We start from the raw sequence: 16,107 nt of genomic DNA, 5'->3' as shown, positions 1-16,107 counted from the left end.
CTTTCTATGATAAGGTTATTCTGGTTGGTGATTTCAACATTGATTTGTCAAGTGGCTACACACATCTAACACAATTTTTGAGTCTTTTTCATACATTTAGCTTGTCCCAACATGTGAATAAACCGACCCGGTTTTGTACTATATTTACTATACTTCTAGTCTACTTGACTTAGTTATTATAAATAATGAATTCACTGTCAAGAAAATTGCTTCTCTACCTATTTCAGATACAATCTGAGATCATTGTTTAGTGTATTCCACGTTCAACATGATATAACCTAAAGATAATAATAACAGAACAAGATAAACAGATAATAAGATATAAAGTTAATAAGAGATAGATTAAAAGATATAAAGAGAATAATAAGATAAAAAGATAATAAAATGGAAACAAAAATAATAATGGATAAAGCTCATAAAAGATATTTAAAGTATAAAACAGAAAATTGTATGAATTACTACCGTTATTTAAGCAATTTTACTAAACATGCAATCATCCGTGGAAAGAATGCTTACTTCAAAAGTTTATGAGAAACAAAAGGTAAACGATTTCGGAATACTGTAAAAAAATTAAATATTATACACAGCACTAATTTCAAAATTCCTCCTAATTTTAATGATGCTAATATACTTAATAACTACTTTGCTCATTGTAATAGTTTACCTGATAGCACTTCAAATGACCTCATTAATTTTTATCAAAATAATATTAATTCTAACATTATTAATAATAAGCTTAGTTTTAGATTAATGGATGAACCAACTCTAGTAAAACTAATGAGTTTAATCAATATGAACTCTATTGGAGAAGATGATAATAATATAACTTTCTATAAGAGATTTAATATGTTAATATTTGGCTTATTTTTTTTGAAAAAAAGATCTTAATGGCTGTGAAACCCTTTTTTTTTCTTCAAAAACTCACAAATGTATGAGTCCGCCAGTATTTACAATATAGTTTCTATAATCTTTGTATAATTTCACCAGATCATTGAAAACAATCTCAGGATGTTCTTGATTTAAGTAGGTTATACTTCTTTATATTTTTTCCTTTAAATCCTACAAATTTGCATGTATTTCTTTATCAACTTAAGTTTTTAGATATCCCCATAGAAAACTGTCTAATGGAGTCAGATCAGGGCTATTTGGTGGCCAGTTAATGGAATCGTGAGTTCCGATCCACTCACTAAAACAATTATTAAGAAAAAATCTGGCCGGTATAAAGTTATGAGGCGGTGCGCCATCTTGACCCCATATGATATTAGTATATTCTTTAAGAAAAAATTAATCTTACAAACCTTAATTTTCTTTAAATGGGAGATATCTACCTCTAATCAAGGATCTTTGAAATTTAATGGGTCCAATTATCAGGTTTCTAAGGATACCACCTCACACATTTAATGACATCCTGTACTGTTTTTTTTAAATTTCGACATAAGTAGGAGGACTTTTTGGTTACATCCCTGCTGTGGAAAACACGGCTTCGTCACTGCACAACATCTTATTAAATATATCGTTATCTCAGGTTTTCATACATATCACTCTAATAAGCTAGTCTTCTTATTTTATCAATAAAACACACAGTTCAGTTGAATTCAGCGTATAATAAATTTAAAATTGCTGCCTAGCGCTTTCGGCCGTAGGCATCATAAGGGCTTAAGACACTATAAAAAGATACATTAAATTAGAACAAGAAGGAGTATTTTAGAATTAGACAAACATTTGTAAAATATAAATCATAATAAGTTACAAAAAAAGGTCACAAAATGGGACGAAAAAAACATAAGATATGATATAAATCATCATCATCTCACTTGTTAAAGCAAGGACACTATTCAAAAAACGGTATACAATATATTTGCCTATGGTTTCTTAACTACTAAACAAACGAAGTAAACCTCTACCTGATGAACGGTAATGAAGCAAAAAATGTATATGTTAATCCCGTGTTCAAAATAAACAAACAGGCCGATGTTCGGCGTGAAAATGAATTTTATTAACAAACATGGTTCTGCCTATTCCATGATTTCGAAATGAAGGGAAATATAAATTTAAAATTTCATTATATTGTTATTAATACTAAACTATAATCAAATGGTTAGGGTATGGTGAGGTTATCAGTCAAATAGAAATAAACTCAGGTAAAATTACATAGTTGAGTTAGAAAAACAATTAATTAAAAACCTGTATTACCACAGAAAAAAAAAACTTATACGACCAGAATAAAACTTAAAATTATCGTAAAATGGAAAATAAAATTTAATTGGTATAGGTTATAAAATAAATTGAGATAAAAGAAAATTAAAATAAAATAGTGTAGATTCCAAGTTAAGATATAATGTAGGGGGAGGAAAGAGAAGGAAAATCAGTAACAAAGTTAAAGGACATATTTTGAAATTAATTGTATATGGGGTTATTACTATTACCATTGAACGCGATCAAGTTTAAGCAGTCTGGGTTGATTTTTATTTCTTTTTTGATTTCAGATTCTTCTAAATAATCCTGCTCTTTAAAGTTCTTATGGTTAAATGGGTGTATAATTTTACTGTTCTCTGAATTGAAGAAATTGTGATTAGATGTTTTTAAATGTAGACCAAAAGCTGATTTCTTGGGTTTAGAAATGTGTTCTTTAATTCTTGTCTCTGTTTTCTAGTGGTTTTACCGATGTAAGTGGCAGCACAGTCTTGACAATTGAGCTTATATACCCCACTTCTATCAGTATGAAGGATTTTTTATTTATTATTAATTAAAGTTGACCCCAAAGTATTGACTGATTTGAACAAGATTTTTATGTTGGGGGCGTTGTAAGTTAATATTCTGGAAACCCCACAATTAAGTAAATTAAAGTAAACTCTGCTTTTATATTTAAAGTTTTTTTTTGCCATTCCGCGTAATAACCGACCTTGGCCAAATATAAAGGCCAACTCTGTATAAGCTAGAAACATCATTTTGATTTAGCCCAAGAATCCCAAAAAAACCGGCAACAAGCAAGTGACAATGAAAAGAATTAAAATTTATATTTCTATTGACCTGAGAGAAAGTCATAATGCTGCCAAGATTATACACCTTTAAAAAGTTCTTATTTATCAAAAAGTATTCTACATATGTAAGGAGAGCTTCGTTCTACTAGGAAAAAAAGACCCTGATAGAATCTTATGCGGTGCTTTGACATAAGCGGAAGAGATCAAGAAGATGTTACGAGTACATTTTACGCATTTTTAAAAAAAACTGCTGAAGCCAAAACTAAAATTAGTGCCTATTAAGTTTCATTGTTTGTATTATAAATATAAGCTAAATTAGTGACAAAAATGATAATTATTCTGAATAGATATATACACATATATCAGCAGACCATTTTCATCATCAAGTGGAGCTATGCTGAAAAAAATAAGTAAAAACTTTTCGGTTTTTGTTAATGCTATAGCCCAAGAAATAAAAGAGCAGTGGAAATTGAAAATGTGTCTTATTCAGATTTAAATTAATTTAATTCATTTTTATTACAGCAGTAAGTAAAGAAACAAATAATTCGAAATTATTAACATATCATATAACCGGTCGCTTCAATATTATCTTCTTTTTAAAACAATGTTTTTGGATTAGGAGCAAATTAAGCCAAATGGTATAAAAGTGCTGGAACCATTACATGAATCTTGGGGTTTTCCTTTAGAGAAGAAGAAAAACATTTAAATGAGGTTATACCTGATAACAGAAAAGATTTTTGGCGAAATATACCAGAAGCGAATCAAATAATATAATTAGTATAACTTTTTATTAAGTGCATCTTAGGTATTTTACTTCGCATTATTGATATTCTTGCTTTGTAAAAAAAAATTAAAGTAAACTATCCGTTTTTAAAATGCATGGAAATTATAATCCATCAAACATTATCAATGTATTTAGCAAAAACGCAGTATCCCATTGCTCTTAAGCAAATTTTGAAATGCAGTATCTGACATAAAAATACGAGTAGTGATTTTTTCGCTACAATTTTGCAAAAATATATTTTTCTCATTAAATATAATTAGTTACATGTGTATAGAGCAGCGAAAACATTTAAACTTCTTTGCAGCTTAAGAAAAGACGAAAAAGAAAAAAAATGTTCTCCATACTTTACATTGTTCAATTTTTTTAGATGCAGCGTGTTCGCTTTGCACGACAGTATAGTAATAATTAATATTGTACAAATATTTAATATTGTAAAGTAGTAGGACATTTAAGAAAAAAAAAACTCTTATTAGTTCCAAGAGCCGTACACAAATTTAAAAAAATTCAAATCGTAAATTAAAACCGGAAAAATCAATTTTCTATTTATAAATAATGGACAAAAAATATATTATTTTAGATAAAAAACAAAATAATAGAATTTCTTAAGGCACATTTATTATATTTTTCATTTAATAACATCTACTTTGAGTTGCTAGAAGCCGCACGGTTCCTCTACGTTTATTAAATTACTAAAGCATTATTTTATGTTAAGTTGGTGTGAAATTCCTCTAGAGAATCTGTAGACATCAAAACATTTACCCAAGTGGCATTAGTACATCTCTAATAAAGTCCATCATAGTTTGATGAACTAAATATTCTACTATAGTCAAGTCTTGCTAGATAGCAAGATTTAGCTAGAATTCTAGATTTAGAATTTTTTAGCTATATTTTTACAGAAATCATGTTAAATTTACTTAATTTTTTAAAGTAAAAAAACTGTGTAACACGAATGGGACTTTTAACATGCATTATTAGATGATTTTATTACAGTTTAGATTCTCTCGGTATATACTATTTTTTATTATTTAAGTTGTTTTTATGTATTTATTATAATATTGATGTGCTTTATTGCAAATATCGCCGGTACTTTTTGTCATTAAATACTCTAAACAAATATTTTTATTCTTGCTTTTCAATTTTTGGTGTTCTTTCATTTTAGTTGAATTTTCTTCATTACCATCAATGAAGTCAGAAAAACGCCCACTAACCCTACCCACTGCCAGTAGCCTATCGCAAGACTCCAAACTGAAAACCAGCCTCTTTTTAAGGGCCAGTAAACCGTTAATCAAAAACATTTCTATTAGGATAGTGTACGTATTAGATTCTAAAAAGCCTGTGATAAGTATTAAGAACGAGACTGTGGTGTTGCCTATAGTGCAGCCGTTTGAAGTGACCACCCAGTACGTATCGTCACTGATGCAGGATATTAATAAATTTTATGCAGGAGAGATTTTCGGGGTGATACCGATGGTGCAATTTTTATCGCCGTGGACTATTTGTATTGAGAAAACGGCTATAGAATTTGTAAGTATGTGTTTAAAAACAGTTTTTTTTTAACTTTTTTTATAGTATATTATCCAGTACATCCCAAAAGTAAGGAAAAAATACCTAATTTAATAATCCCAGATAGGACAAGTTTATACATATTTTGATTGATCTAAAAAAAAGGATAGCTCATTGAAATACGCAGCACTCATGTTGCCTCTTTCAACCTTAGAAATTCAAATATATTCAAAGTATTTTTAATTGATTGATTGATGATGTTGGATATCAATCCAAGATTAATTAATATTGAATATTTTATTTTTTTAAAATTATTTTTCGGAATGTTTAAATTGGGAAATCATAGGATGGTTCTTAAATAATTAACTATTTTATTTAAAATACATTTTTCCGCGAAAATACGCACATTGTTTTGCGGGCTTGTAACCTTACGGACCTTGCGCAATGCAGGCCAAATGCATTGCCAAAAATTGGAAGGAAGTACGCGCAGTAGTACCTACATACACTTGCAAGTAGGTTTTGTAAAACAACTAACCGCTAACAGCCTTATACATATTGACCGCTGGTGATTTTCCTGCAGTAATTATTTAACGAATTAAATTAAACTTATAATAACGACTTAAATTAAACTTTACCTAAAGTGTGAGTGCCTGATATGGAAGGAACGATGAACTAGTAGCGCTACCAAGCCCGACTTCAACGAAGCAAGGTAAGCCAATATGCATCACTATGTGCGTTCGAACATTCATTGTAAAAACGAAGAACCATATTAAATCTCAATGTATCTCAAAAACCTAATACAGTCCACTAAATCAAATGTCTGACGATGACAGGTGAGGGATATGTTTTTTTGCCTAATTAAGCTGATTTCAAATGAGTTTAACTCTTTGGGTCCGAATTTTTAAAATTTTATCAGAAAAGTGCAAAAATGACATGCTTGTACCGAACGGGTTAATTAATAACTACAACATTTTTTTTTCTTTGTGTCTGTAAGGCACAAACCCAACATGCACCGAAAAAAAGTTTTATTTATCATATGATTAACTATTTACTTTCTACACATCTGTCTAGTGCGACAAATGAGTTATTTTGCGCTTCACAAAGCACACCTTTCGGTCTTTTATCTTAAAATGACGCATTAAAGTACTTGCTCTTTCTCCTTTGTCCTTTCTTCTGCTTAGTCTCTTTGGTAATAATGAGACCCAATAATACTGGACATCTAAATATTTCTAGAGATAAAAAAACTCCGTTTGTTTTGTCCGGTGTTTGAAGAGCAAATAAGTATTTATTTATTTATTTCTTTTGGTCTTTTAAAATACAAAGTATGATAGTCTAGAACAATAGTTACTACATATTAAAGTGATTTCATAGTAACGAAATTTTTAAATACATTAGAAATATGAAAATAATGCAAATGTAAAGTAGTTAAAGTCCCAAATCCAGAGCTTGGAAATCACCTTAATTTTCATTAGAACGTGCTATTCGTCAAAAGAGTCTTCAGTTATACTCAAAAAATAACATACCTTTGTTTTAAATTTTATTTTAGTTTTGAATTTCATATACACTATCGGACAAAAGTAGAGCAACACTTCCAGAAATATTTGCAAATACCGATTTTAAAATTATAAATGCATGATAATGTATACAAATCCCCTAAGTTTTAAAACTACAAAGTAGGCTATGATCATCAATGTCAACAAAAATTTTCGCAATCAAAACAAATGATTTCATTTTGACGTTTAAGTTTAAATGCTTCATAGTAACGCAACATTCAAATAATTTGTTCAAAAGAAGGGTTTTAGCAAAAGTAAAGGGATACAATAATTGTGTAAGGTAATTTTTATGTATTTTTGAACATTTCTGTGTAAGATTAATCATGCCGAGAGGAATTCCAATTTCAAAAGATGTGAAGTAAAGAGTTGTGAATGGATTCACGGAAGGTAACAAACAAGCCGATATTTCAAGACAGTCAGAGTTACCCCGGTACACTGTGTCCAAAATAATATCATCGTATAATGAGAGGGGACATTTAGAGAAGTTGCCAAAATCGGAAATGCCAAGGAAAACATCAGTAATGACTGACAGACGCATTCTCGAATTATTGCCGAAATTCCAGAAATTACAGTTGGTATACGAACAGTACAAAGAAGGTTAGTAGACGCAAAGTTACTTAGTAGACGTTCAGCTAAAAAGCCGTTAATTTCAATAAGAAATAGAGCAGCAAGGTTGGCATTTGCACGCCGGCATATAAACTGGACCGTCAATGACTGGAAAAAAGTTCTATTCAGTGATGAAACGCGCTGCAAAATATTCAATTCTGATGGAATGAGGCGTGTGAGGCGACCAATCAATACAAGGTTTAATCCTAAATACGTAAAACCTACAATTAAGCATGGTAAAGGTAGTGTATTTTTATGGGGTTGTTTTTCATGGAATGGGGTAGGCCCTATGCACTTTATTAATAATACGATGGACCGATTTGTTTATAGGGATATCATGCAGAATGTTATGCTTCCTTATGCAGAATGGGAAATGCCATTGCGTTTTATTTTTCAACAGGACAACGATCCAAAACATTCTTCACAAGTTGTTCAACAGTGGTTTCGGCAAAATAATGTTCGTGTTTTACAGTGGCCAGCACAATCCCCAGATCTTAACCCCATTGAGAATCTCTGGGAAGAAGTAGAACGTCGTATTCGGACCCAAATGTTTCCAAATAAACAATCCTTAATAAATAAAATTAGTGAAGTTTGGACAAGTCTTCCCGAAAATGGCGAAAATGTCATTCAGAAGTTGATTGCTTTAATGCCGCGCCGTTATCAGCAAGTAATTAATAATAATGGATATTCTATCAATTTTTAATGTATTACTTTCAATTGTTTTTGTTGTTAAATGTGTTAAATATTTTTTGTTGAACTAAAATAAAATAAAATACTGTTAAATACAATTTGTTGCTCTACTTTTGTCGCCCCCATTCTTATCAATTTTTATAATCATTAATATTTACCGTTCTTAAAATGATTAAAAGTATACCAAAATGTACTGAAATATTACTTTCAGTGTAAGGATAGTGTGACATTAAGCTTAGCGAAAAATCACAACCCAATAATTTTTTTTATTCAAACATAAGTAAAATTTAACTTTGTTGCTCTACTTTTGTCCGATAGTGTATATGATACTATCCTTAATAACGCACCAGTCTTATTGGTCTCTTTCTAGTTCCCTATATTTTTTATATCTGTTGGTAAATCTCTGCTGTTTCTTTTTACTGTGCTACAAGCATAAATGAGTTCGGTCTGAAGGTCTTTTTATGCAGACATTTGGAATTGACAGACCTTATAACCACATTTTATAGATTTCTGTGATCTATTATATCATCTGTGATTAATTTTCGCACGGATTATAGTAATTCATAAACCTTTCTGACAATTTGTTCAAAACTGGACGCACCTTATAAAGTTTGTCGGAATTGACATATTATTGTCAATTGTCAATATTTAAAAAGCAAACTTTATAAAATCCCACCTGAATAATAATGAATATAAAAAAATATCAATGAATTAAAGGATCAAATTACTCACGAATGTAGAGATATTAGAGAATTAAAGTGGGATTTTTTTTTCTCGGAAATGGGCGAAAAAGGTTTCTCTATGGGCTTATTTAGGGAAATATATCTAAATATGTATACAGTTTAGAGAATCGATCATTACGCATAGAGAAGTGCTTAAAGGCGAAGTATGGCAACGCACACGCATGCAATATAATAAGCGTCTGATTTTGACGGGCATTGACTGTATTACTTGCAATTAAATTTTACAAAATATAACGAGAAAGTTCAGGCATTTCTAAAGTATTTTTCTGATGCAGGCTTTACATTTGTGTACAACCCATATAGATTCGTTATCTCAATATGTTTATTCTGCTGTGTATAACATAATGAAAATTGAAGCGTTATTCTAATAAAATAAGATAAAAGTACAAAAATTCAAACACTATACAAAAATAAAACTTCCTAATGAGTTTCTGGTGAAACGGAATGGGCACATCCAACAATTTTCTCTCGAAACTCCTCTAAATTTATTGGCTTACTAAATTCGTGTTTGTAACTGGTCTCCCTCTCGCTCTCCATAAGGAAATCTAGAAGGCGATTTTATATTCTCAATCTCACTAATAGGACGATTTAAAAAAAATTGTTAAAAATTCAGTTACTATAACGGCATTATGAGCAAGACAACCGTTTTGTTAAGATTAAACCGATCCTAGGTCTAAATCAGGGAGAATTTGAATGGCAGGAAGATCTTGGCTTTGCAACAACTCAAGTTATTTTTGGGTTTAAAGTACCATCCATAAAAAATGGTTCTATAAATATGGTCGCCGAAAATACCACCCTAAACATTCAATTTTTGAGGATATTGAAGGATTGTAATGTAAAAGTTTCATCTGAAAATAGGATATTTCTTCAAAAGTTCTAATTTTCATCTGCTTTTTCCATCATGGTCTCACAAAATTCCATTCTTCGCCACTGGTCTTCGGGAAACATTTCCTGAGTTTTGGAATATTTGAAACATTTGTACACATTTTTTTTCAAGTAACGGTAACAGTTTTATGATCCATACCCAGTTCCTTTCCGACACTTTTACTTGATCGTGTTGAATACACTTCTAGGGCACTACAAAGCATTTCTTCTAGTCGCTCTTGCTCCTGGATTCTTTCAATATCAAGGTTCTTGCACTTCAGTGTGACATGTATGACAACCTTAAAGACAAAACGTAAGTATCAAAAGTCGAAACCACATTAAAAATTGTTTTTCCGCAAATAACTGTAATCAGATGACCGCAGGCGGCCGCTTATCAACAAGTGGAAGAGGTGTTGCCATTTTTTTGAACAATGCGTAATTTTTAATTCCCCAACCTGTATACAAACTTATCTCAAATTATATTTTCGCTGGAAGACTCTTCAACAACACACTTTCCTAAGATTACCATAGATTTCTCCATGGTGAAGTACCATTATGCAAAGCAAAATAATAGGTCCTGTTTACTTCACAATCCCGACGCGTTTCGGGGGATTTTTGAAATAAAGATTGTGAAGTAAACAAGACCCTTCGCTTATGATTTTGCTTTGATTGACACACTTTCCGTTTAGAATCCGATACTTATTTATTTTATAGTAAAACAAATTATCAGCAATAAAAGAAGTAACCTTTTCTACTCCACTTTTAGATTTCTCCAATAAAATCAATGGACACGGAAATAGTAAGCTACTTGGCAGGGACCACTTTCAAACAGGAAGAGATGGGTACCGAATTTTATTTGGCCACGTCTGACAGGAAATCTGACCAAAACTTACCGGTGGCGGATTATAAAATTACGTGGAAAAGGTATGTTAAAATAGAAAATATACCACTTCTGATTAGTTTGTCATTTGGTCACAATTAGCAGCTAACTAAAGTGTTTTTTTTTCAATTCTAGACAATCAGGTTTGTCAACAACCACACAAATCACTCTACACGGTTATCACTGTGATTGGATACCATTAAATTTAAAACTAATAAAGCCAGCTCATGGCTTCGTGAGGACTCCTGTAGTTATAAAATATCATTTAATGAATCAGTCATCTCATTTAGTTCAGCTAGATGTTGGAATTGAGGCGGCCGAAGGATTTATGTTTTCCGGATTTAGACAGGTAGGTTTTAAAACAGTCCTGATGATTTAAAACTTTTCTATTGACATCGAAATAGTGTATTATATAGGTTGTGGAATTAGTAAAATACTACACCAGTAGAGAGGTTTATTGCCCGAGTCGTTAGGCGAAGGCAACGACTATGTGTTTATAGAATTTTTAACTCGGCATATGTTATAGACATATATATATTTAAGTATAACTTATTATACTTTTTGTAACCCTATTAAATTAGTTTTGTTTCACTTTTTTTTCAATTCATATTTGAAATAATAATTATATTATTTAAAGCATGAGATGAAAAATAAAGGCAGGTTTGGTTTGCAGCATAAGTTTTAAATGGCGTCATAGGTAATAAAAATATAATTCTCGCACTGATTACAGAATGAGAGGCACTATCAACACTGATCTAGCTGAAGATTCCTTGGTTTGGAAACCTCTTCTGTTCGGATCTACTTTCGATGTTTTTTGTCCTGACTTTCAGTGGTCGCTTTGTCTTTCCTATGTACACCATATTAACATGGGATTTGGTATATGCTGTTCTTGATGTATAGTAGGCATTCTTCTTCGATAGTAAATCTCGTATGGTTATTTTCGAAGTGAAGGCAGTTTTGATGTTAAGCTTTCTGGAAATTCTCCTGATTTTCTTCAAAGTTGCCTTAATGTACGGAATCGTTACAAATTCAGCCAGTGTTGTTATCAGTTAAAATCAGCCAACAATAGTGTTGATATTCCCAACACCTGACGACCCCTACTGTTAAAACACTATAAGATTACCAAGGCCTACTGCTTTGAAAAAGACAACAGAGCAGTTGCAGCAAGGCCTACTCACTGGGGGAGCACGCCACTGTCGTCTAGGTTAAAATCTTCTCTGTGTTAATTCCCTTCTTCTTCTTCTTCTTTTCTTCATCTCCTTCATTTTCAGCTGTTCGGAATAGTTCATTGGACGTTATTGAGAAGCATTCTGTAAGCTTTCTCAGCGTTGAAGTTCTTCTCTACCCTGACAACGCCTTTCCTGAATTTTTCTTTCCATAATATTTCGCAGCAATTGGTATTTTGAGCCTCTAATAATGTGCTCAAAATATTCGAGTTTTTTTCTTTAGCGTTTGATAAATTTCTTCTACTTTGTTCATACGACGTAACACTTCGACGTTTGTAACTCGTGTCTACCCAAGGAATTCAGATTTTTTAAACACTACCGGTTGGTTTATTTCAGCTGTTTTAAATGTCCATTTTTCGGCACCATATAATAGAGTTAAAAATACATGGCATCGAAGTATTCTTGTTTTTAAGTTTACGTGTTCGCTGAGTTTGCCTTGAGTTTGATAAAAGGTTTGCTGGTTATCTCAATTCTGTATTTTATTTCCTGTAACTGTTTAGCAGTTTCGTTTAATATTGTGCCTATATATTGGTAACGTTGGACTCTCAGTTGGAATATCAAATGTTAAGTTTACGTCTATTTTTCTGCTTTTGTGATAACCATTTACTTGTTTTCTTTAAATTCATGTTGAATCCATATTGTTTACACGATTTATTTTTTGAATGATGTCTCTTGGTACTATTGTATCGTCAGCATACCTAAAATTGTTAAATCGTGTGTTTATCTTCATTTCTTCGTCTCCTTCTGTAAGAGCTTCCTCAAAGATTGTGTCAATATAAAAGTTGAAGAGGAGAGGAGAGAAAATACATCCTTGCCGAACACCACGCTGTATTTCTATATCTTCATATAAACAGCCATAAAATCTAACTTTAGATTTTTTCCCCCAATACAGGTTTGCTATTAGTTCTATATTCCGAGTATGAATATGTTTCCTTTATAAGATTACTATTAATTAATAAGATGTTGTGACTTACTGTATCAAATTCATGTGTACAGTCGATCATAACTGTATCAAGTTATTGTTTATTCCCTATTGCTGCTGCAACTTATTGTGAAAATAAAAGAACCTGGGTAGTTGTAGTTGTAGATTATTTGAAAGCATAATTGCCAAGTATCTTCTAAGTGCATATTCTGATAAGACATGTTCTTAAATATTACAACAATACAGAAGACCGATTTAATGTAGTTTCCTGATTCTATCCTTGGTAGAAGTTTTCAATTATATAGTTTAGTATAGGACCGTAGTTAAATCTGATGACATATCCTCATTATTGTTTTGGAAATAGGACTTTGACGAAACAAGTAATTAATTTGGTTAATTTATTTTAAAAATCGGGTGTTTTTATATTTTTGGAAAATATATATATTATTGTGACAGAGATTTTTGATCCTAAACTTTAGTGCTTTAAAAAAAAACATAATTTGTTTTGCTGGGTTGAATTTATTCTTGCTTGCTGGAAAGCTTTTAATATACAGAATATTTTTAAAATTTTTACAGCTTGTAGAACTCGTTTAAAGAAGTTGATATAACGAAAATCAGCCTGTACCATATTGCACGGTCATATCCCCGGATCTATATATTAAACAGTTGGTGGTGAAATAAATGAAAAAGCACATTGAAAGTGCTTGTGATGTGATTCGTGGATAGTGGGCTGTTATTTCTTACACTTGTAAGAAGTCCTGGATACAATTTTACAATTAAACGAATGGCTACATAACTTTAACGCAATTCATTTTACCGATTTTTTAATTTTTCTCTCAGTCATAACTATAATGACGACCTATAATTTTCTTATTATGCAACTCCTAGAGAGCTGATTTTTGGTATTTTAACTTTTTTTGATGAGTTCCACAAACTGTTAACATCAATTGATGTTTTCTTGTGTCGTCTGTTGTTCTACAGATATCTCATTTAAACCTGTTACTCTATTTACTAATGATAGCTCAATATTTGTAAGAGTTGTGAATTTTTATTGTTGCGCTTTAGCAACTCGCACTAAATTCAGCTAAAGTAATACCATTTTATACCTAACTAACTTTCAAAAATTATTAAAACGACCCGGTACTTTGTTTTTAAGCAACTATTTCGAATAACCTTAAAATTCAGAAATCCTTATACGCGAAGATCCAATTTCTTATTGTTTTTATTATTTTAGACCACTGTATCGATAATGCCCCACACAACGAAAATTCTACAATACAACTTATACCCTTTGGTTGCCGGAAATGTGTTTCTACCAAGACTGATGCTTACTATTCCGGAAAATAGTACAGAGGGTCCGGCTTTAAGGCAGGACCAGTTAAATCAGCTCATTGAACGAGCAATTTCGTGTAGTATGTATGTTATGGTGAGTCAAAAACACTTTTTATTTATTAAAAGAGTTTTATTAATCAATGAATTTGTAGCCTCAGGCGAAAGGCAATCCAGAACTACATGATACAATAAAAGAAAAAATCGCCTGCGGAGATAGTTAATTAGAACTGTACCCATTCTAAATGTTCATGTAAATTAAATGAAAAATATTTTAATGTTGTTAATAAATGTGTTTTTTACCTGCCTGTTGATAGAGATTTGCATTTTTTCTAAACAATAAGGGCCTGATGCTGTTTAATACAATTTTCAAAAAAAAAAAACAATTTCTAGTAATTTCTAAAATATTTCTTTTAAAAATAGTTTTAAATGCTATACTAATCTTGAAGAGACATTTTTAAAACACTTATCTAGAATAAATACTTATGTCTCTATTTTTTATGACAATATCTTAATTCATCAATTTCTTTTTTTCATTCCTTTCAAAAAAATAATAATAATATTTGTACAGATTTACAGAAAATTAAATTCTACGACTGTTGTAGAACTTTTTTTGTGACATTTTCATCTAATCAGCGATTGGCTGATATAATCGTAGCGGGGTTTCACAACTTATCTCACTAATTTCAACCACACATGCACTGTTACGTAAGAAGTTGATTTATAAATAAAAATAAACAAAAGTCCAACAGAAATCAAGTTATAAACCTGAGTCTTTATGATAAATTGAAAATTAACATATGAATTGCGTAAGCGTTTGATTCATTATCAAAATATTAGAACATGCTAAAAGTGTTATACCAAACAACTGACAAAAACAAAATACTAGGTATGTTTGTAAATTTTAATACATAAGGACGTGTACGTAAAGTTCAGTCTGTATCGAAGGTGATCTGAATGGACATCGGTCGATTTTTGTGAATTATGATCAGTAAAGTATAAACGTGAAAGTGAAAACGTGAAAACATTTTAGAATTAAATAATAATTTACATGTTTTCGATTCTATCTTGGGGAAGCAAAAGATGATATAGAAAACAGTGGAAAAGTTCAAATTATGTGTAAATCCCTATCTTAGTCAGATGCATTATAAAGAATACCGTGAAATGGGGTGAATAGAAACTGCTGGATGAATAGCAACAAAAACGAGAAACTTCTTTTAAAAAAAATCAACATCGGAATTAAACCTCCCAACGCTTCAAATTTGTTCTCAAACGGTCAACAGATGTCGCCATAACTACTTTAACAGGCCAAAGATGTTTTATGTTGGCAGCCCTGATTGCGGTACCAACCACCCGTCGGAGTGAACACATGTGCTTTTTTCATCACTAGCAAAACTTTATTCACAGTGGTTAGCTAAAAACAGGTAAGGCATTAAGTTTTTGGTTAAAGTAGCTGTAAGGTGTCTGGTTTACATTGCCTATTTCAGAAATTGCTTGTCTTGCTTATCTTTTTGCTATGATGTAATATAATACATAACGTCACTTTTAAGTAATTTTGGGGTGAATAGAAATACGATGTTTCTATTTACCCGCTGTTTCTATCCACCCCACAATTGTTTTTTCTTTTGCAGTAAAATGCCTCGCGTTTATAAACCAGACCCTCGAGGTAAAACATTTAAGAAAATTGATGAAAAAACTCTAAAAATAGCCCTTGCTTCAATTGACAACGGGATGAGTTATAGAGTGACTCACGAAACATACACCACAAAAACCGAAATCTAAAGCGTTATGGAGGACAAACAGCCCTAACTAAACAAGAAGAAGATATTTTAGTCCATCAACTAATAGTTTGTTCCGATTGCGGGTATCCACTTGACCATTTGGACGTCAGAATGATGATAAAAAATACGTAGACAGTAGAGGTAAAACAATAACGAGATTTAAAGATAATATCCCTGGCAGAGACTTTGTCTATTCTTTTTTAAAACGTCACAAAAATGAATTAAGATCTAGAATCTGCTAAAAC

At 31.3% G+C, this 16,107-nt stretch overlaps 1 protein-coding gene across 1 annotated transcript in view; it reads left to right on the top strand.

Moving 5' to 3' along the window:
- The window catches only part of LOC126742254 (trafficking protein particle complex subunit 11), a 45,081-nt gene extending 30,682 nt beyond the window's left edge, over window positions 1-14,399 (top strand). Inside the window, exons 12-16 of the mRNA XM_050448882.1 lie at window positions 4,925-5,289; window positions 10,491-10,648; window positions 10,740-10,953; window positions 13,987-14,178; window positions 14,237-14,399. Coding sequence (XP_050304839.1) covers window positions 4,925-5,289; window positions 10,491-10,648; window positions 10,740-10,953; window positions 13,987-14,178; window positions 14,237-14,305 — 998 coding nt within the window. The 3' untranslated portion in view covers window positions 14,306-14,399. The remainder of the gene's footprint in view (window positions 1-4,924; window positions 5,290-10,490; window positions 10,649-10,739; window positions 10,954-13,986; window positions 14,179-14,236) is intronic.
- The last annotated feature ends 1,708 nt before the right edge of the window (window positions 14,400-16,107 follow it).

Source organism: Anthonomus grandis, chromosome 11, assembly GCF_022605725.1.
Source record: "Anthonomus grandis grandis chromosome 11, icAntGran1.3, whole genome shotgun sequence".
Classification (NCBI taxonomy): Eukaryota; Metazoa; Arthropoda; class Insecta; order Coleoptera; family Curculionidae; genus Anthonomus; species Anthonomus grandis.
Note: the sequence above shows the minus strand (reverse complement) of the source record. Positions and strands in the feature narration are given on the sequence as shown.